The sequence below is a fragment of the Nycticebus coucang genome, chromosome 13 (assembly GCF_027406575.1).
Source record: "Nycticebus coucang isolate mNycCou1 chromosome 13, mNycCou1.pri, whole genome shotgun sequence".
Lineage (NCBI taxonomy): Eukaryota > Metazoa > Chordata > Mammalia > Primates > Lorisidae > Nycticebus > Nycticebus coucang.
In genome coordinates, this window is record NC_069792.1 from 98,010,269 (window position 1) to 98,031,400 (window position 21,132).

At 51.2% G+C, this 21,132-nt stretch overlaps 1 protein-coding gene across 4 annotated transcripts in view; it reads right to left on the bottom strand.

Annotated features, from left to right (window-relative positions):
- COL22A1 (collagen type XXII alpha 1 chain) overlaps nucleotides 1-21,132 on the bottom strand; it is a 269,693-nt gene that overhangs the window by 205,650 nt on the left and 42,911 nt on the right. For all 4 annotated transcript variants that reach the window (XR_008373874.1, XM_053559196.1, XM_053559195.1 and 1 more), the window contains exon 4: nucleotides 5,420-5,494. Coding sequence is in view for 3 of the 4 variants with exons in the window: in XM_053559196.1 (XP_053415171.1) it covers nucleotides 5,420-5,494 (75 nt within the window). In the remaining variant the exon portion in view is untranslated. The remainder of the gene's footprint in view (nucleotides 1-5,419; nucleotides 5,495-21,132) is intronic.

Sequence of the window (21,132 nt, forward strand, 5' to 3'; positions counted from 1 at the left end):
ACTCCAGGGGAAGGTGTGGGGAGCACGGACCCCACATCTCTGTGTTCTCACAGCTTGGTCAGGCCTCCTGGGTGTGTGTGCAGCCCCTGAAAAGCCTTCAGTTAATTTAAGGAGTGAAGCGGGCATGGCCCGGAGGGAGGAGAGCCAGGCCGCGTGCACGTCGGGGCCCCTGTTCTCAGACCCTCCAAGGCTTGGGCGCAGTGTCTCACCCCCTATGCCCCATCCCTCATCTGCACAAAAGGGAGAGCAGCAGCCATTTCACCCTCTGTGTTGACCCCAGGACGCACACAGACATGGGGGCTTATTCAGAGAAGGCTCCCAGGTGACCTCCGCAGGGCACTCGCTCACTGTGAGAGCCAGAGAGGGCATCCAGAATCTGGGGGGCTCATGCCCAACGCCACCCTGTGCAAAGTCAGGGCCAGGAACTGCAGTGGGGTCCTGGGCCTGGTCACCTCATTCTGGGTTTCCCCTTAGCTTTCATATGTGGAAGAATTAGAACAAAACAAAATAGTTTTTAAAAAGCAAACACTGCTCTACTTTCTAGTTTCATTTTTATTTGGGTTTCAGTGAATAAAAACAATTTTTTTTTAACCCAATAAAAATTTGAACACCAAGGAATTAGCCAGGTGGCAACAAAGGGCATTGAAAGAAAAGATGAATGGCCCAAAATAAATAAGGGCTGGGAAGGGAATGAAGAACGTTCCCAAGGTGGAGGGACGGTGATACAGGGCTGGTGAGATAAGCAGCAATTGTTCACTGCAGAGCTGAGAGGTCAGAGGGGCCGCATGGCACTGGGAAGTTGCAAGGATGGCCCAGCACTCGCTGGCTGTGCCCCTGTGTCAGGTGCCTGCTGTGGCCTCTCCTCTGCCAGGACAAAGACCGTACAGCCATGGTTCCTCCCACGTCTGGGTGAGATGCAGGAGCTTATCTGTTCAGAGGTCCATCAATTGCATCAAACACTGAGCTCTTTGAGGAAAGGGACCAGATCTGATTTATTTTTCTGTCTTTAAAATGTCTGGTGCTCGGCTGGCACCTGTGGCTCAAAGGAGTAGGGCATCCGCCCCATATGCCGGAGGTGGCGGGTTCAAACCCAGTCCCGGACAAAAATTGCAAAAAAAGAAAAAAAGTCTGGTGCTTTGTTGTTCCTATTTGAGGCACTGATTGCCGGAGGGAAAGACAGAAGGAAGGAATTCACCTTCCCCACTCACAGTCTCCAAGGTATTAGATGCCTAGTAGCTGCTCAGACACCAACAAGAAACAGAACAGGGCCAGCGGGGGATGTCAGGACCCATAGCAAGGTCAGGGAAGGGTAGGCTAGGGCAGGCCCTGCCAGCCATGGGGACAGTTTATGTTTCTTTCTTCATGCAACCTGGAGTGATGGAGGGCATTAAGTAGTGACAACATTTGTTTCATTTTCCAAGGTCATTCTGGCAGCAGGACAGAGGAGTGGGGAGCCCAATGAGGAGCAAGCCTGCTGAGCTGGGCGGTGGAGAGGAGGGCTGGAAGGACTTGGGTTGGAGAGCTATTTAGGAGGTGCCATGGTTATGATTCAGCAATTATCTGGGTGTGGGGGCCTGGGCAATTGGAGAGAGAAATCCAGAATGTCTGTGGCCAGATTTGAGACCTGTGCCCTGCCTAAAATTCCTTAAGCATTAAATAGCTAACTTCTCAGGAAAGCTGACACTTTTAGTCATTAGACTTTGCAGAACAATTGGTTATTAGAGCAGAGAGGGATCTTGGGGTACTTGTGTGGAATCCACTGTCACGTAGGTGGAGAAGCTGAGGCTCAGAGATGTCAGGAGACAGACCCAAGGCCACCAGACCACTAAGCCTCAGGCCAGCTAAGAGCTACCTCCCATCGCTTATACCTCTTCTGTCCCCATCCTCATCATCACAGCTCAGATAAGGCTAAAAGTAGCCAGAATCTTAAGGTAAAATCTAGAAATGACGCTTTTGTGAAGTGCAGTTTGTTTGTTTGCAGAATATAAAAGCTGCTTTGATTACCCCATCACATTTAAAGTGGCAAGTCTGAGGCTTCATCTCTGCCTAACTCCCTCTTCGCCTCAACAGGGCTGGGAATGGTTTTTCCAGGTCTGGTTATAATTAGAGTGGATAAAGTAGGTTCTCTGTGCACTCAGAATGCAGACAGGGTCTTTGGCAGGGCCCACCTGACATGGGACACTCCATGGAGGGAAGGGGAGAGGAAGCTGCAGGACCCCACTGGTTGAGGATGACACAGCAGGATTCATGATAGAGGGTCCTACCAGACTGCAGCAGAACCCTCCACATGTGCCATGGCTAAAACCATGTTCACAGCTCTGCATATTCACATGTGTATGAACACACACATGCACCCTCACAATGCATGTCCACACATACATGTTCACAAATGCACACACATGCATACTTGTTCACACACACCCTTTCGGAATCTTCCTAACCACAATCAGTTACTCTTAAGTAGAATAAATGCTCACTGCTATTTAGTCTATAGAATGACAGGAAAACTGCAGGTTCATTCTGAGCTGCAGAAATGTAGCAGACACATTTGCTCATGTATCTGCCTCTCTCCCTCCCGTTTTCTATTCCTTTCTTCCTTCCTCCCATTCATTTTTTTCTGTCCACTCGTTCACATGTCCAGGCTTTGATTCATGCTCCTCACCTTCACTCATTTCATCCACACACTGATTCATCCATTCAACACAGGTTTATTGAGATGGGCACTGTCCTCTGCCCTCAAGGCACACAGAAGAATGCCCAAGTATGAGCAGGTCCTGCCCTCAAAAACTTCATATACTTGCAGACAGGTAAAAAAATAATGATGATATCTTCAGACTGCAGTTCTCAGGATAGAATAAAATTCAAAAAGAGCAACTAATGGTCTCTTGGGGCCTAAAGTGATTTCTTGGAGTTGACTGTTCAGTTGGGCTTTGAGGGATGAGTAGGAGTTCACCATGGGAACAAGGTGAGGATAGGCACACCAACAAGAGTGTCATCAGTCGAGGGGACCATCACTCTTTGGGAGACTGGTGGGCATTCCTCTAGGTCTGTGAATAAGCTAGGGCAGAAGAGGCAAAACCTCTTGGGCAGGGCTAAGGGGCAGGGACTATCAGAGAGCCAAGCAGCCTGGGGTGAAGACAGCTCTTGGTGAAGGGAGATGACAGGGCAGTGCTGGGGCTGGCATTCTGGTTATAGGGATGGTGCAGCATTCCAGAGGACAGACAATGGCAGGCTAGGTGGACTCGGCAGCAGCAAAGGGAGAGAAGCTTTTTAAAAATCACCTCTGCCTTCCACCAAGTGGACACCACAACTGCCATAGTGCTGTGTCCCCTCTCTTTGGCTGTCGGTCTGGGGTGGCCAGTCTATAGGGAAGAGTTCTAGATCTCCATATTCTTGCCTTCTTATGGCAGGAAAGGACACTCACTTTTGATGGTTGGGGTCAGCATGCCTAAGTTTTAGAACAAACATGACTTTCCTTTCTTTGCTCTGCTGAATCAGTCACCTTGTAATAAACACAGCTCGAACACCAAGGCTGGGCCCCTCCATGTGGCAGACGTTTATAAATGTGGGCTTTGCTGAATGACTATCTGGATAGCAACCGTGACTCCCGCCACAAACTCAGGCAGCTGACCTGATCTCTCTGAACCTGTTTCCCCAGCTGTAAATAAAATGTGCAGAGGAGCAGCTTAGGATGTGCTGTGGGGTTAACTGAGGGAGTGCGGGAGCCCTAGGGCTTCCTGAGAGAGCTCAGGAATGACTCACGCTACTCTGACTACTGCTAGGATGGCGCTATTGCCCCAGGTCCCCTCCCTTGGACGTATGTTTTTAGTAACAAGTGACTAGAAGTTACTGCTAGTAAGGACTCGCGGTTCACACGGCCACTGCAGAATCTGCAGCAAGTAAAGCATTTGCTTGGAAGAGGGACATTGTGGGAGGTGTCTAGGGCAGAGCTGGCCAAGCACACCTGAGCTCAGAAATGGGCAAGGATTATCCAGGAGCCAGAGCTTTGCTGGGGTGACCAAGGCAAATGCAGGTGCCTCTAAGTCGAGCTGCCCAGCAGTCCTGCAGCGAGGGCGAGTAGCCCCGCTGTACGTCCGCTTCTCTCAAGACGGCCAAGTTAACAACGTGAAGGAGATGGAAGTCATCGTATCCCACACATCGCCCAAAGCAACCCCGATAACTGAACACCATGTGCACATCACACACACCCTGCCTGGACAGACAGGGGAATGAATGAGGCTGCCTTGGCTGGCACTCCCCTGAAAGAGCTAGGAGGTTATTGAAGAGGAGCCTGATGGGGGCAGGGGGAGACAGAGGCGGCAAGGAAAGTAGCTGATAGAGTATGACAGCAAGCTGGTCCCTGGAAGAAGACTGCTCCAGGGCCCTGCTGGGACACCCAGGTAACTGAGTCACCCATGGACCTCAGAAGAATGGGGCCTGAGGAATAGCCCCCTGGGTGTCTCTACACCTGTAGTCTCTGGCTGAGTGCTGCTCCTGAGGTGGTTTAACTCCCCAGCCCACGACACCTGCTGTGCACAGGGGCAGGGCAGCCTCCACCATTCTAGGAAGCTCCCTCGGGCACAAAGAGGCAGACACTGGCATCCTCAAGTCAGTAGGGCACTGGACACACAAGGGGCCTGGGATGCAGGCAGGGCACTGGCAGGGCCCCCCAAACCTCCCCGTGAAGGAGAGTAGCCACCCGCATAGTTCAGGGGAGTCTGACCTCCCCTGGCTGTGGCTGTGGAATGGATGTGCCACTGAAGACAATGAGAACGGAGGGAGTGGTGATGGACCAGTGGGCAGAGACGCAGGGCAGAGCGGCCACCTTGCTGGATGTGGGAGGGCAGGCGACTGCCCTGAGATCTCAGAGGAAGTGCTTAGCCAGACGCCTGGCCACTGAGACACCCATATTGCTGCACAGGGCTACCAGCATGCTGGGCCACCCTGATTCACTGTGGCAGAGCTGTTCTCTGCCAAGTCCAGACAGCCTGGGAGGAAGTTTTGCGGTGCTCCATCCTGTAGCTGGGTGTGCAGCTGTTCTCTGTTCGCTCACCCATTGATTCGCTGCAGTATTTATAACTCTGATCACTCTCTCTCCAAAACACATTTATTCATTCACTCTTTTGTTTACTTTGCCAATCATTTGCTTACTCACTCACCAACTCCTTTACAAACTCATTCATTCTCTCATATGAGAGTGTGGCTCCTACAGGGAGGTCCGTGGTATGCCAGATAGACAGGAATGTTCCCTGTTGTCAGGAGGTGCTCTGAGGAGAGTGGCCACTTGCACAGGTCAAGCCACTCTGTTGGGACTTTGGTGAAAGATGAGAGTGAAAAGGGGTCAGCGACGCCACCCCTGAATCTCCTGGGGTCCTGCACGAGATGGTGACTAGGACACCAGAGCAAGCTTCTCTCTTACCTGTGATTTCCTTGGTCGCCCCATTGGTGTGCTTAAAGCGATCCCCTTCCACACGGACACTAGGGCACAGCACATCTGAGAGAAGAAAAAGGAAAGAGAAGGATGAGAAAATGTGCACACCAACACCCGGGGACATACAACAGCAAAGGGACCCTCCCCACCCCACCACGTGTAAGGGGCAGCGCCTGCAGTTGGCGCGGGAGCCACGTGCCACCCCTCACTCACTCACGCTTTCATGTTCTCGTGTACTTTTAAGCATCGATTCTGCAATTACTTTGCTCTGTCCTGGGAGTGAAATATGAACAAGATCTGTTCCCTGCAATTAACTCACAGCCTCATCTGTGAGAGGAAGCCAGACACAAAAATCACATTATCCACACAGAGTTGTAAGTGATGGACATCTGTGCCAGTTGCTGGGGGACTCAGGGCACCTAACTAGCTCAGGAGGAGAGGGCCGTTTTCCTGAAAAGCATCCTTTTTAAAAGACCTCTTTAAAAGTGGGATTTAGCCAAACAAACAAAAGACCAAAGGCGACATGGGCAGAAGGGAAGGTGCATGGGAAGGTGCGTGTGTGTGTGAAAACCCTAAGTTACCAGGTATCACCGGAGCAGAACTGTGTGCAGGGGGCAGATGAGAAGACATCTCATGTGTCACCTTATAGAGCTTCAGGCACAATTCCAGAAGAATGCAAACTCCAAGAGAAGTAAAACTCCTCAGTTACACAAAAGTGTGACCTGAAGTCTTCATGGGTCCTCGCTTTAAGAACATTGGAAGAAAGATGAGCCCACTGAGTCCTTCTAATGACCCTGCGGAGGGCACTAACGGAATCTGTGTTTAATTTCGGGTGTGTTTAATTTGTGTTTAATGTGGGGTTAGATTACATTATTTGAGTTTGTAAGGTAGAGTCCAAGCTCTGAGCAATACTGAATGTTAATGTGCAGGGGCTCAGCTTGCTCCACACCGATGAGCTCCGTGGCTTGGAGACGTCTCTCCATCTCTGTGTCATCGGCACCTGTGGAACAGGAGACCTCAAAACACACACACGTGTCACAGAGGCAAGATGAAATCCACAGTGACAAGGGCCAGGGTAAGCAGCTACCACACCCGTAAACGCGGCACTCGAGGCAGCTCACTGCGCCCCTGAACGTCAGCCCCGCCGTGGCCCCCTTGGCCCTCATGCGCCTTTATTACAATTGCACATTACTAGGCAGTCCCAGCACCCTCTCAATTCCACGTGCATGTGTGTTGCATCAGCAGTGAGCTCTTTCCTGACCTTGGGAGGAGGTATTTTTAATATTTGTCCTAAACAGCACCACCAGCTCTGACAAAACCCGCAGAGGGGGTTATTTTGGAAATAGCGCCGTGCTGTCTGGGAACGCGTGCGTGAGAGGCTGCAGCCCGGCGCGACATTCAGACAGCTCCACCCAGGCCAGCGGCAGCTGTGGGGTGATGATCGATTGCCTTAATGTTGGCAGCCTGCCAGAGAGACAGGCTGGGGACTGTGTCATTTTAATGAGTTTAAAATTTAAAATGAGGTGACTCAGAAGGTTCCGGCTATCCTCGATGACGAGCAAATCTCAGGAGGCTGATGGCTGGAGCTCAGAGGAGGCTGCAAGGTCTCTGTAAATATCCCAAAAGGAGGACATGAACACAGAAAAGATGGAGACACTTCTAGAAGATGGTAGAACTTGCCCAAACCGCTTTAGGAAATCTTTCCCAGAACAATTGCAAATTCCCTTTGGGCACCATCACGACACCTCATCCATTCAAGAGGTTCAAAGAGTAATTTATAGTGACTTGGTCACATCAGGGCAAATGGCTTCCGAAATAGACCTTCCAGACAGGCTTTCCAGGGAGGTTGGGGCCCTCGGTGTTCACATGTTTGGCAGGGAGGTGGGATGAGCAACCTAAGCCTCTCTTAGCCTGTAACTAGAAGTCACGTTCCAGTCCCTTTTGGCTAGGACAGCTCCTCATCCTAGATAATGATCTGTTTATTTCTGCATTCACCCTTTTATTCTGAGCTTCACGTATGTTCCAAGCTTTGAGCTAGTTTTGAGTCTTAGAAATAGATAAAAGATAAAGTCACAGTCCTTGCCTTCAGGGGCCTCCTGGGGTGGCTACAGGCACAGATTCCAAATATATCAGCTCAAGAAAGTGTCAGAGTGTTGTGACATCACATATCTCCTTGCTCCCCAGGGCTTCCTCCTCTATCTTAGAGACTCTGTCATCCTTCTCCAACCCCAAGGCCTTGTTTCCATTCATCCCAGCCTGGGTAAGGAGCCCTTCCTCATAGATGGGTATGTCTCTCTCTCTAGGGCAGTGGTTCTCAACTTTCCTAATGCCGTGAGCCTTTCATACAGTTCCTGTGGGTTGCGACCCACAGGTTGAGAGCTGCTGTTCTAGGGAGTGGGAGTCCTCAGATCTGGCTGGACCTCAGCTCACTCTCCTTTAGCCACTGTCTTCCCAGCCCTAAGCCTACAGCAGGCCTTCAATTCATGTTGACCAGTACTGGGAAGCAACCCCAGACAGCGGGCTGGGGAGCCTTCCAGGCATGGGAGGCATCATGACCTTGATGAGCCAGAGAGACCCATGGATCCCTGGGCTCCTGCCCTGGAGGTGTGGCGGACACCATTAATCTACCTCTCACTTCTTCCTTGCTAAAGAAATGCCACTTGATTACCAATGGCAGAGTTTTCTACACAAGAAAAAAACCTGTGGCTGGTTGGTTTATGCCAGTGGTGGTTATTCTGTTCCCTAACTTTCCAGATTCTCTTGCAATTAGGGATGGACATGAGACCCTGATCTTGATGAGGAAACAAATAAAAGAAGTTTGCTGTGTGGATGGGGGAAGGGAGAAACGTAAAAGGCTTTTGGTTTTCCTGACGTAAGGATAGATAGGTGGATAGGGTGGGCAAGCTTCGTTTCCTTTCTTTCTCCCCTGAATGTGGGACATAAAGTCTGCCAGACTATCCAGGAGAATCAGAAGAATAGGAATTCTAAAACCAGAAACTCCAAAGCCTAAGAGTTGAAAGGGTGAAAAGATTAAGAAAAGCAACCTTCTCTTTGTTTAAGCCACTGCAGCTGAGTTTCTTCATTGAGTCCATTCCAGTCTGTCTGCCTTGGCAAGCCAAGGTAGAGACCTGGAAAGCAGATTCCCTTTCCAGACGTCTGAGCACAATGCATGAGGGGGTGGAGAACAGGGACAGTATTATTTCCTGGTAAAGGAAACCCTGACAGATCAAGTTACCCTCGATATCCCAACATATATGGATTTCTCAGGCCATCCTTCGAGGTCAAAAAGGAAGAAGTTCTAGAATTAAGGAGAGGATGAATTCTTAAGAAGCAAGATGATTATTTAATTTGTTCTTTGATGGTTGATTTTCCTTTTTCAAAGTGTGAGAATACAAAAACAAACATTTCCGATTACAAAGACATTGTCCTCTTGGAGTTCACTTCTTGTCTATCCTTCACAGTCATTTTTCTTCACTCTTTAAGCAACTAGCACAGTCTAGATTTCTGCCAGGGAAAGAGATATCTCCTCCCACAGCCTGGGTTCTGTTTCACCAGGAGCCTACCGGCTGATCAGAGTTCCCATTCTAAAGGGAAACACCAGTATTTACTGCAAACTTTCTGGAAAACACTTCCACTTACTTGTCTTCATTACCAAATGGCAACAGGGGCCTGTGTGTCTGCCTATTTGGGGAAGGGGAGGGTTTGCACAGGCTGGTCTCTGAGGTCCTTGGGCTTTGTGCTGACACACCCACGGTTCTGTCTCCAGAACACAGCTAAGCCCTACCCTCGGTATCAGCCAAGAATTTCTCCAGATGGGAAAAGAAAGTGCCTGCAATTACTGTGTGCCAGTTACCTGGCTTTGGATTTAACCTATAACAACCCTCCTAGAAGGCAGATTTTGTTAGTATCACTCAGATATAAAAACTGGGCCTGAGAGAAGAAACACACCAGATAGGAGGAGTGTCTGTATTTGAACAAATGCTACTCTAATCTAACAAGTAAGATGAGAGATGGTGGCCCTAGACTAAGAGATCAGCAGGACCAGTAGAAGCCAGGGAAGGATGCTGGGACAGGCCCGCTGGGTACCAGACAGGAAGCGATCCATGCTCATCCATCACCTCATCATGCCTGCCACCGCTGAGTGCAGCTGACCACAGACAAGATGTATGACATCCATGTGGGCAGGGCAAGAGGTGGAGGAGGAGAGAAATAAATCAAATGCCCAGCAGACACATAGCCCAGTCCCTCTGCTGCACCAAGGCCAGCCAGAGAACCAGCCACATATCCCACTTTAGGGAGGTAGCAGACACTGAGTCAGCCACAAAGCCCTAGGGCTAAAGTTAATGAGCATTACAATCACTGTGGCTCCTAGGGACCCAGTGCCCACACGTCTAGGTACTCAGCCAGCATGTGTGCTGATGGCTTCTGAGGCTCTTCACAGCTCTGCTGGGGGGATGTGGTTATCTCTGTGACCACCAGACACATGTGGGTGGCTTGCTGTGCACCAGACATTGTTTCACACATGTTGAATACATTAGAACATTTAATCAAATCCTCACCACAACTTCACAGGGTAGGTGCTGTTATTTACAGATGTCGAAAGAAAGGCATAAAGAAGTCAGTCACATGCCCAAGGCCACACAACTAGCAAAGGCAAAGTCAGCACAATGGCTCCAGGACCCAGTTCTTCCTCACTGCATGTTGCAGCCACTCCAAGGGCTACCCAAGGTCACTGCTCAATATAGATTCAAGTCTGTCTCCAAAGCCTATGCCCGCAGATGGTCAGCTGGCCACCTCCTGAAGTCCATCCTACCTTTGAACAGTCTTGATTTGTACAAGGGTCTTCCTCTCTCTGCACCTGTAGGATCCATTTGTTTACATGAGAGGAAGCTGAGTCTCAGATTACTTCTCAGAAAGTAATCTACCCAACATCACATGGCTAACAAGTGGCAGAAGTGAGAACAGAGCCAAGGGAGTCAGACTGGGGCATCTGCGCTCCCAACCACTATTCACACATCTCATCACTGGAAAGCTCCTTGGTGTGACAAGCAATAAACAACCAGCCAACTACTGAAAGGTTACAGTGGGTCACAGTCACACACATGCTTTCATTTAATCCTGCCCAGGATCCTGCAAGGTAGCTACAGTTATCCATAATTTATAGGTGAATTAATAGCCTTCCTAGTTTCAAAAAAGGGAATATAATTGACTACATCTCAGATCAAGGAAGTAGATCGTGTGAGAAGATAGAAAGGAGATGACCCAGGGGCCCAACATTGGGTTCTTATGCCCAGTTACACCTCCACCACCTGTTCTGGAACTTTCTAGAGATTCTTGGCTTGCATTTCTCCTCTAGGTCAAAGGATATGATCTACAGCTGCCTCCCAAAGAGCTCCAGATCCCCTGGCTTGTCTGTCCACATCTCCCAGCTCCTCTGGGCTAGAGAGAGGGCATGGACAGGGTGCCAAGTATTTTATGGGGGTGTTTATGTGTTTAGAGGAAGTCTGGTAAAATATTTGGAAAGAAAATATTGCTAGCAAGAAAAATCCCCTGGCCCCACTGACAGCTGCAAATACTGGTTCCCAAGACCAGGGTCATCTCTGTCCTTCCCCTCTGTGCCCATCTCAGGAAGAGCCAGTGCAGTGTGAGGAAGAAATAGTGACTGGAGTGCGGCCCTGCCAGGGCCATGTCCTCTCCTAGCCAGACAAGGGCTATGTGTTGGCTTGAGGAAAAACTGAAATCAGGTCAGGCCAGAGACAGGAACTCTGGGTCCCAAGATGATGGGAGGGAGCTCTGGAGTAGACAGATCTCTCTCACGCCCATTACCCCATCTGTGTCTGTTTCCAAACCCAAAAGTAGAGATGAGAGTTTATGTTTTCCCCCACCCACACCTGTCCTAAAGATCAAATGGGATGGTGGATGGGACGTTCTGGACAGTAAGTGCCCATTCATTGATTCATTCATTCAGCCAACACACGTCTGCCCAGTACCTGGCACATATGGCCGGTATGAGTAGGCATAGCCCGTGAGTACACAGGCTAAGTGGCTCCTTTCCTGGTGGTGCAATGGGCAGAGAGCAACATGGAGCAACACAGAGCCCAACGCATGGAAGCAACTGGCCCGTGCTGTGGCACAAGGGGAGGAAGGCATTGGATGGACCCTGGGAAGGCCTCTAGGGAGAATGAGATCTGAGCTGAGAGCACAGAAGTGGAACTGGGAAGAGTGGGAAGGGTAGTGCCAAGCTCCAAGGTGGGAGGGAGCAGAGGAGGGAAACTGGAGGACACCAGGCCAGGGGGAGCCTCATGGCCTAGGACAATGAAGAGACCTCTCTGCCCAGGCATGTGAGAGTAGATGTGACTGAAGATGGGAAGCAGCAGGGGCCATGACAGCTACTGCCCAGGGAGAGCCACATATAGCCTTCCCCTTGCCACCCCTCATCTCTGATTTCTAACCTCCCAGTCCCAGAGTTCCCTCCACCTCATTTCCCTCCTGGGGAATGGCCCTTGGACCAGGCACCAGCAGGTGTCACCAAAGACTGTGAGGAAACTTCTTTAGGACAGTGAAGGAGGAATGGGAGGTGTATTACAGAGGACCCTAGGGGCAGCAGAGCTCTTGGTATGGAAGCCAGCAGAGCATTAGGACCAAACCTCCCTTCCCTTCATGTTTAATGAATGGAACTCCTACCATGCACCTGGCCCTGAACTGATCCTGGGAAGGAAAATAATGAGCAAAATGACAACTCCCTGTCCTCAGGGACCTGCCATCCAGTGGAAAAGATAGACATTGATCAAATGAGGTGCTGAGGTCTCCCAGACATTTAAGATGCTAGCAGGGGACGTGTTGAGGCAGGGTAGATGAGAGGCTAGCGTCACAGGTGGCTGCAAGAGTGGGGTGTCTACTGGGCTAGGAGGGGGAGGTGAGGGTATAGGCAGGAAGGAAGAGAGTGACCCATGGGAGGTCCAGACTAGGGTCTGGTGGGGAGGAGCGTGGACACACAGCAGGGGACGGTCAGTACAGGGAAGAGCAGCAGTGAGATGAAGGGGGCTCAGGGCTGGGGTGGGGTTGACAGGCTGCTACGGAGGCCCTGGTTGTGCTAGGGCCAGGGGAGACAGACCAGTAATGAGGCCACTGCAGGGCCCCACGGGAAGGAAAAGGATGATGATGGGGAGGTAGCCAGACCTTGGACTTGTCTTGAAAGCAGGCAGGGCAAGCTTGGTGGAAGATTAGATGTGGAACATCTGGGACAGAGAACACTGCATCCCACACAGCTGGGAGACCAAGCCCTCAAACAGGAGCCCAGTTCTAGGCATTTTATAATAGAGATATCTGGTAGCTCTGTGGGCAGCAACCTAAGCTACATACCCACTTACAGATTTCAGATTTTAATGTGGAAGTTGTTGTGGAGTGGGTGAGATCCTTCAGAGGTAGAGAGAAGAAAAGAGGTCAGCAAACTAGACCCCAGGGTCTCCAACATTGTCACATGGGGAGGTCAACAGTGACCTGTCAAAGAGCCTGAAACAGGGTGGCCAGTGAGGGAGGAGGGAACCGGGGAGAGAGGTCTGGAGGTCACAGATGGGGAGCATTTTAAGCATCAGGGAAGAGGCCACAGAATCACATCCAGCACCAACGTCCGATAAGAAGAGGACAGCATTTATTGTGGGATTTGGCTCCATACAGGTGGTACCCTGAGTGATGGGGTGAAGGCCTCACTAGAGTAGGTTCGGGGAGAATGGCAGGACAGTAAGGGGAGTCAGCAGAGACAGTGACCACAGCAACACCAGACTTCATTCCCCAGCTTCTAATTTCAGGGATGGTCTGAATTGTCCATCTACACGTCCTCTAGTAACAAATGACCAGGGAGTTAAGGGGAGGAAATGACAGGAAAACACACCTTCACATCTATTCCCAGAAGCCTCCACAACAGGTCTCTTTGCTTCACAAGAGTCTCTCTCTTGGAATGATTGAAAAATTATGTTCAACAAGAACATTAGAGAGATGATAATGACTCTGTGTCCACATTGCGGGTGGCCTGTGAGGGACGTGGACTGACTTTTACCTGGTTCATCTTGAAACCAACAAGCTCACAATTCCAAGGAACTGAACAGTGTTGAACAATACCTTCCAATATTTTGGTTAAAGGTGGTGGTTCAGCAAGGAAAAGAAAAAGAAAAGGAATTATCAGTTACTGAATGCCGCTCAATACACCCAGCATATTCTGATTACTCCAGCTGGTCTTCTGATTTTCCCAGAAGATGGAGGTTCACAAAATTAAGTGACTGTCCCAAAGTAACAGATGCATAATCAAGATCCAGAATGCCAGCCAAAATCTCCCATCTTTGCACAACAGCAAGTGCTGTGTGGATGGTCAACTTGAAAAGGGAAACAGCAAGACCAGTGCCAGGCTGAATGACCCTTCTGCCAACCAAGGGTCCTGGGGACCCAGAAAAACCCTTAATGAGTAGATGTGGGAGACATTCACATAGCAGATGGTGACAGGGATGAAGGTCCTAGAGTGTGATCACAGGCTAATGGCAGGCAGTGAAAGAGGTAATGTGCCATAGGGACCATAGGGCACTCCTGCTCTGTTGGGAAGTTATAATCATGGAGGAGTGAGGACAAGAACAAGCATGTCCTGAGGATCTACCCTCTGCTGGGGCATGACCACTGCCCAGGTGCTAGAGAGGCCACAGGGAGCAGAAGAGAATCCCTGCCCTCAGGAAGCTCACATGCCTGTGGATTTTATTATTCAATTCTCCCAACAGCCTTCCTGAGGATTTTGTTATTCCCAATTTACACATTAACTAAGGCTCAAAGGGTTGAAAGGCCTGCTCCTAGTTTCTCTTCCAGGAAGGGGCAGAAGCAGGATTCAAACCCATGTCTACTCAAACCACAGGGGTTGAGGTCCTTCCCACCGCATATCCCCTCTGGCCTTCTGGGCACACACTGTCATGACTGGTGATCACCAATGAGAAATGGCACTTTTGGAGCTCTCAGGGAATTTATCTCTCGCACTTGGTCTATCCTTATTTCAGGGGTAAGTAGAGACTTTCTGCTCAAGTCTGGTCCTCCCAGACCCCATCAGATTCTGCTGCCTTTTTCTTCCCAGAGAAGCTTGGTAGACGTTGTGATGATTGTGATGATGATGGTGATGATGATGATGATGATAGTGATGGTGGAGGTAGTGGTGATAGTAGTGGGGATGATGGTGGTAATGATGATAATGATAGTGGTGATGATGGTGGTGGTGCTAGTGGTTATAATGATGGTGGTGGTAATGGTGGTGGTGATGGTAGTAGTTGTGATGATGGTGGTGGTGATGGTGGTGGTGATAGTGGTGGTGATGCTGGAGATAGTGGTGATAGTACTGGGGATGATGGTGGTAATCATGATAATGATAGTGGTGATGATGATGGTGGTGTTAGTTTTTTATAACAATGATGGTGGTAGTAATGGTGGTGGTGGTAATAGTGGTGATGATGTGGTGATGGTGATAGTAATAGTGGTGATGATGGTGGTAGTAATGGTGATGGTGAAGGTAGTGGTGACAATGGTGGTGGTGATAGTGGTGGTGATGGTGGTAGTGATAGTAATGGTGGAGGTAGTGGTGACATGCTGGTGATGATGGTAATGGTGATGATGGTGGTGATGGTGGAGTAGTGGTGACATTGGTGGTGATGATGGTAGTGGTGATGATGGTAGTGGTGCTGATGGCGGAGTAGTGGTGACATTGGTGGTGATGATGGTAGTGATGGTGGTGGTGGTGGTGATGGCGATGGTGATGGTGGTGATGATGGTGGTAGTGATGGTAAAGGTAATGGTGACAATGGTGGTGGTGATGGTGGTGGTGATAGTGGTGGTGATGGAGGTAGTGGTGACATTGGTGGTGATGATGGTAGTGGTGGTGATGGTGGAGTAGTGGTGACATTGTTGGTGATGATGGTAGTGATGGTGATGGTGGTGATAGTGGAGTAGTGGTGACATTGGTGGTGATGATGGTAGTGATGGTGGTGGTGGTGATGGTGATAGTGATGGTAATAGTGGTGATGGTGATGGTGGTGGTGATGGTGGTAGTGATGGTAAAGAAAATGGTGACAATGGTGGTGGTGATAGTGGTGGTGATGGAGGTAATGGTGACATTGGTGGTGATGATGGTAGTGGTGGTGGTGATGGTGGTAGTGATGGTAATGGTGGTGATGATGGTGATGGTGGCGATGATGGTGGTAGTGATGGTGAAGGTAATGGTGACAATGGTGGTGGTGATAGTGGAGGTGATGGAGGTAATGGTGACATTGGTGGTGGTGATGATGTGATGCAGGTGGTGGTGACAATGAAAGGGAGAATAGGTCTACTCAGATGACTTTCAGTCAAGGGACTGGCTCTGGTAACTTAATGTGTGACCTTGGGTGAACTCCAGCTGTCTTCTGAGCCTCAGTTTCCCTATTTGTAAAATAAGAAGCTACCCAGCTCTCAGGGTTTTGATAAGGATAGATGAAAGGAAATAAGAAATGCCCAATATGGTGGTGTGGTGCTGAGCTCACAGGTGCTATGCTCACATAGCACTGTTTATGTGACAATCGCGTTTTGATACACTTTACAAATATCAATTCATTTAATCTTTCCAATAGTCCCATGAGGTGGGGATTATTACTATTGTTTGTTTATTTGGAATATCTGAGGAAATTCAACCACAGGGAGGCAAAATTCCTTGTCCGAGGTCACAGGGCGGGTAGGCAGCAGAGCTGGCATTTGCCCCTGTGTTCTGACTACCACTGCATGGGGCTGGAGCCGAGGGGGTACACCTGGGTTCCTCCTGATTTTGCACCTTCTCCTGGGTTCAGTGTAGCAGACCCCTTACCCACGATAGTGCCATGGTTCTCAAAGCCATGAGAACCCCCTTCTTGAAGCCACCTATTTTTCTACTCATAAGCCCTGTCCAGTTGCTCCTAAATACTCCCCACAAACAAGGAGCTCCTGCCCACTATGCAGGCCACGCCATGGAATCCTCTCAGAAAGCTGTGGCAGGGGGGTCTATTATGAATCAGCCCAATTGTACACATTAGGGTCCATGAGCAACACCAATCCACTGCCCAGAGAAGCTCCAGCCCCACGCGTGAGCTGGGCAGCCTCAGCATCTCCACCTGCCCCCGCCCACAGTCTCTGACCTAGCCCTGAGTTGCCTACTGGCAGGAGAGAGGGGCAGCGGGGACCTTAGATCCCTGCTTGGGCCCTGGATCCTATGGAGGAGGTGGCATTGGGAGCCAGGTACAGCTCAGGAAGGCAGAGTTTTGGATTCTTTGATGGAGACTTTAAACAAGGCAGGGACACAACCAAAGGAGCTCCAAGCTGGGAAGTGGGGCTGGGGGCGAGGACTTGCAGAGGAGGCGGCCTTGGGCAGAGCCTTCAGGACAGGCCTGCTCATTCCAGCTCCGGAAGTTACTATGAATGGGTGACCAGACTTGGAGGCTTGGCAGCTCTGCAGGCTGCAGCCGTGCCCGGCACCCATGGCAGAGACGCAGGTGCAATGCCACATGTGTGTGTACCTTCAGGGTGACACGAGTAGGCATGTGTGTGGGACCGTGTACGTGAATGCATTTGGCTATTTCTACAGTGGGGGTCCTGACCTTGGAAGACAGTAACAGAGAAAGGAAGTGAGGAGCTTTTGTGTGAGTGGCCTGTGGGATGCACTTCAGGATGGCTCAGTGAGTCCCTGCCTGCTAGAGCCTTCTAGGGCATGCTGCCAGTGACACATTCCCGACAAGGCAAAGGGCCCCAGCCTGGCAAGCATGAGAGCTCTGACCCACAGGCCCAGTGTCGGGAGGCAAAGCCAGGCCTGCGGGGCTGGTCCCCTGCCCATGGCTGACCCAGGACAGCAGACTGTGGGTCTGGCTGTACATCTCCATCCCCTCTCCCCCACTCCACCCTGGGCCCCTCTCTTTGGTGGGAGGTCTCAGTCATCCTCTCTGTCTCCCTCCTGCCTGGTATTCAGACCCTTTCTGTCCTTCCTATCCAGGCTGGCCCTGTCCTCTGCCCACACCCACCCTGCTTTGCTCTGCTGACCCACTGCCCACTTCTGGCTTGCCCCCTCCTCTCCCAGAGGTACCCGCCCAGCTTCACGATGGTGCCCAAACTCACGGCTCCCCACAGCTCTGTCCCCCTCAGGTATGAGGGCCAGGCAGCGCCACGCAGGACTTGAAGTACAGCCCACCTGCCCTCCCAGGATTCTCAGGTGCCCACACCGTCACTTGCCCTAACCAGACACTGCGGCCTGTGTGGCTCCTGTCTCCATCTTCTCATTTTACATAGGAGGCGCCTGGGGCTAAGGGGAACAGCCAGTTTGTGGGTGTAGAAGCTTCTGCCATCCCCTCCCAAAAGTCTGTCAGCTGCAGGTGGACAGGGAGGGAAAGCTGACAGCAGAGGGAGCTGCAAGGGACAAAAGAGAAAGGCACTTGTTTCTGGAATTAACATCCGACAATGTAGAACCAGACCACGATCAGGAGAACATTCGAATGACGCTGTGCTTTTGTCCTCTGACTCCGCAGACAAGGAGTCGGATGACCATAAAGAGGACATGCCTCACAGTGAGACCCCCACACACAGCCAGTCTGGGCCCAGACCCCTACCACAGGTGCCACCCACCCCTCCTTCCAGAATGTCAAGCCCGGGGCGACACCTGCTGAGGGATGCAGCTTCACACACTTCCGCAGATACAGGGGGTTTTATGGGAAAATTTTCCTGGGAATAATAGCACATGGCTTCTAGTGCTATAAAAGTAAAACCTCCCCTACCTTTGATTCAAGTTCACAGTCCTGGGTCCTAATGTCAACAGTTCAATGTAGTCAGACATCTGTTTAGGCTCTTTCCTTTCTACCTCTGTTCTGTTTGCCCCTTAAGGGAGGGGGCCTTGCGCTTTAAGTGTGCAGGGTCCACCATCTTTCCAGAGCCAATGTGCTCAACTCTAGGATCCAAACCAAACTCCCAACACCTGCCCTTCAGGGCCTCAGCGGGGCCGGGAGGTGAGAAACTGCAGGGAGCTCCAGAGTAGTGCTGACCACACCCACGTGGCACACAGACCCGGGACCTCCTTCTCCCCTGGAGATTCCGACCATGGACTCCAAGCAAAGCATCTGCCCACACCTAGTCTGCCAGTCAGTCCATCACCTCTGACCCCTGAGCTGCTGCAGGATTGGATACGAGTAGTGGAGACCCCCAGGACCTCACGGGCAGCTTGGGGTCTTGGTGGGACAGATGCCGAGCCAGCCTGCAAGTGATGAGAGAAAAATAAGCCACTTTCCCTACATGGACTCTGAGTAGAAGGAGACGGCCGAGGACAGAGGAGTGACAAATTGAAACTCTATCACAGGAATCCAGAGGAGGGCTGACAAGACCCTGAGTCCCTGGAGGGATGGGACTTCCCCCACGAAAGCAGGACCAGAGAAGGGAGGGCACACCATGAAGAAGGCGCAGACGACCGGACCTGGTCCCAGCACCGACCCTAAGTCACTCCTTATCTGTGCACAAATCATGTCTGTCCTCAGTGCTCAGAAAAAGGACCGGCTGGAGGCACCCAAAGTGCCCCCCTGCACCACGTGCTGGCCCCTGCTCACGGGTCGGTTCGGAGGGAAACGGCACACAAGGTGCGCACTGTCTGTGTATTGCAGTCCCAGCCAGTCCCTGCACTGACGTGGGGCCAGCACTCAGACACTGCTGTGTCCATGACCAGTTCCGAAGTGAGGCCACAGGGACAGCTGCCACACTTGCTCTGCACCCACCTCACCTGCACTCACTGTCGCCACTCAGGGCCTTCCTTGTTTCTCTGTGCCCGAACAACAAGGCAAGTCCCACCTGACAGCAAGGCGGACGTGCCACATGAAGAGGGCATGCCGCTCTCCTCGGTCAGAGGGCAGACGGTAGACACGGCATAAGATGCTAAGACATGTCCCATCTTCCAAAGGCTTCCTGTCCTTCACTGCACAGCTTAAAATGAAACAAAACAAACTCTTCAAGGGGTTCCCATTCAACTCAGAAAAACACGCCACATTTTCTCCATGGCCAGGACACCTCCAAACATAGCCTCTGCCCACGCCGCCCTCCCTCACCATGCACCTGCCTTTACTCAAAAAGTTTCCAGCAGTCCTGCTGAGGCCAGTCCTGACCGCCCCTTCACTCTGTCCTCGCCCTTTGCCCAGCTGTGTCCTTGGAGGGGTCCCCTGACCACCTGAGCTGAGCACAGCCCTTCCTTCTTGTTTTTCTTACCCTCTCCCCCTTGGATATGTTCCACGGAGCCTTCTCACAGCTCGCAGCTCTAACGGCCCTCCTTAACTGAGCGTGCCAGCCTCCCCACTGGTTTGTCATGAGAGCTGTGGAGTCTCCCACTCATAGTGACATTTCCTGGACCAAGGAATAACATGACTGCAGCAAACCTAGAAAGGATTTTCCTTGACCATCCCATGTTTCAGATGGGAAACTGAGTCAGAGGGCTCACAGGACAGCCTCAAAGACACGGGGGCATCCATCAGAAAAGAGGGGACACATGCTGGCGCCATGAATGGGTGCCGAGAGGCACCACGCCGCACACTATTTATAGGTCCGTGCGTCTCATCCTCAGGTAACGGCGGTTTGTTGCACCCACATTACAGACACCGAAACTGAACATTCAAGGTTGACCAGTAAGTAAAGAGATAATGAAGGCAACACAGGAATTCAAACCCAGCCCCTCAGCCTCATCTTCCAAGTGTTTAAGCATGACATAAACCGCCAGGCCTCAGAGTTAACTTTTTTCTTGTCTTAACTGAGACAAGTCTCTACTCTGTGGCTCTGGGTAGAGTGCCACGGTGTCATAGCTCACAGCACAGCTCACCTTAAACCCTTGGGCCCAAGTGATCCTCCTGCCTCAGTCTCCTGAGTAGCTGGAACTATAGGCATCTGCTACCACGCCTGGCTAGTTTTTCTATTTTTAGTAGAGATGGGAGCTCACTCTTGCTCAAGGTGGTCTAGAATGCCTGAGCTCAGGTAATATACCCGTCGGAGCCTCCCAGAGTGCTGAGATTGCAGGAGTAAGCCACTGCACCCGGCCGAGATGTTTTCAAAGATAAAATAAAATCCTCTCCTAACCCAGATTTTAACAGACCTCACTGCAGGTTACTGGCTTCTCATTTCTTTCTTTGTAGATGCTTAAGGCCATTTGTGGCTTCCGATCAAGAAAACCCTGTGGACCAGGAGGCCCTGGACATCCTGCACCCAAGCCCTGCTGCCTAATGATATAAGGTGTGGCCCAGGCTGTACTAGAAAATGAAATAATCTGTTGCTGAGCCGGGGTTGCCAACGAGACATCTCTAACGGTCCCTCCCCGAGGGAGGCCTCTCCTGTCAAGTGCACAGGGAGCAAAGTGAAGAGGCTGACTCTTGCCCGTGCAGCACCCCCTCACCCCAGAGCACCCCTTTTCCATGTTGGCGGTGGGGCTGGGGCAAGTGGATTGAAGTCCCTGCAGTCTGTTCGGCCTGAGTCCCGACACACAGGAAGCAGTGCTAAGCAGTGTTCCTGCTCCAGGAAGGAGCATCTTCCCTTCCTGGGAGGACATCGTGCACGGGGGACAGTGGTGGGGGGAGAATGCACTCCAGAATGGGTGCCGGGAGTCACCGGGCTCCAGGAAGGGGGCTGCCTCCTGTGGCTTTCCGCCACGAGTCTGCTATCTCTGGGCTCTT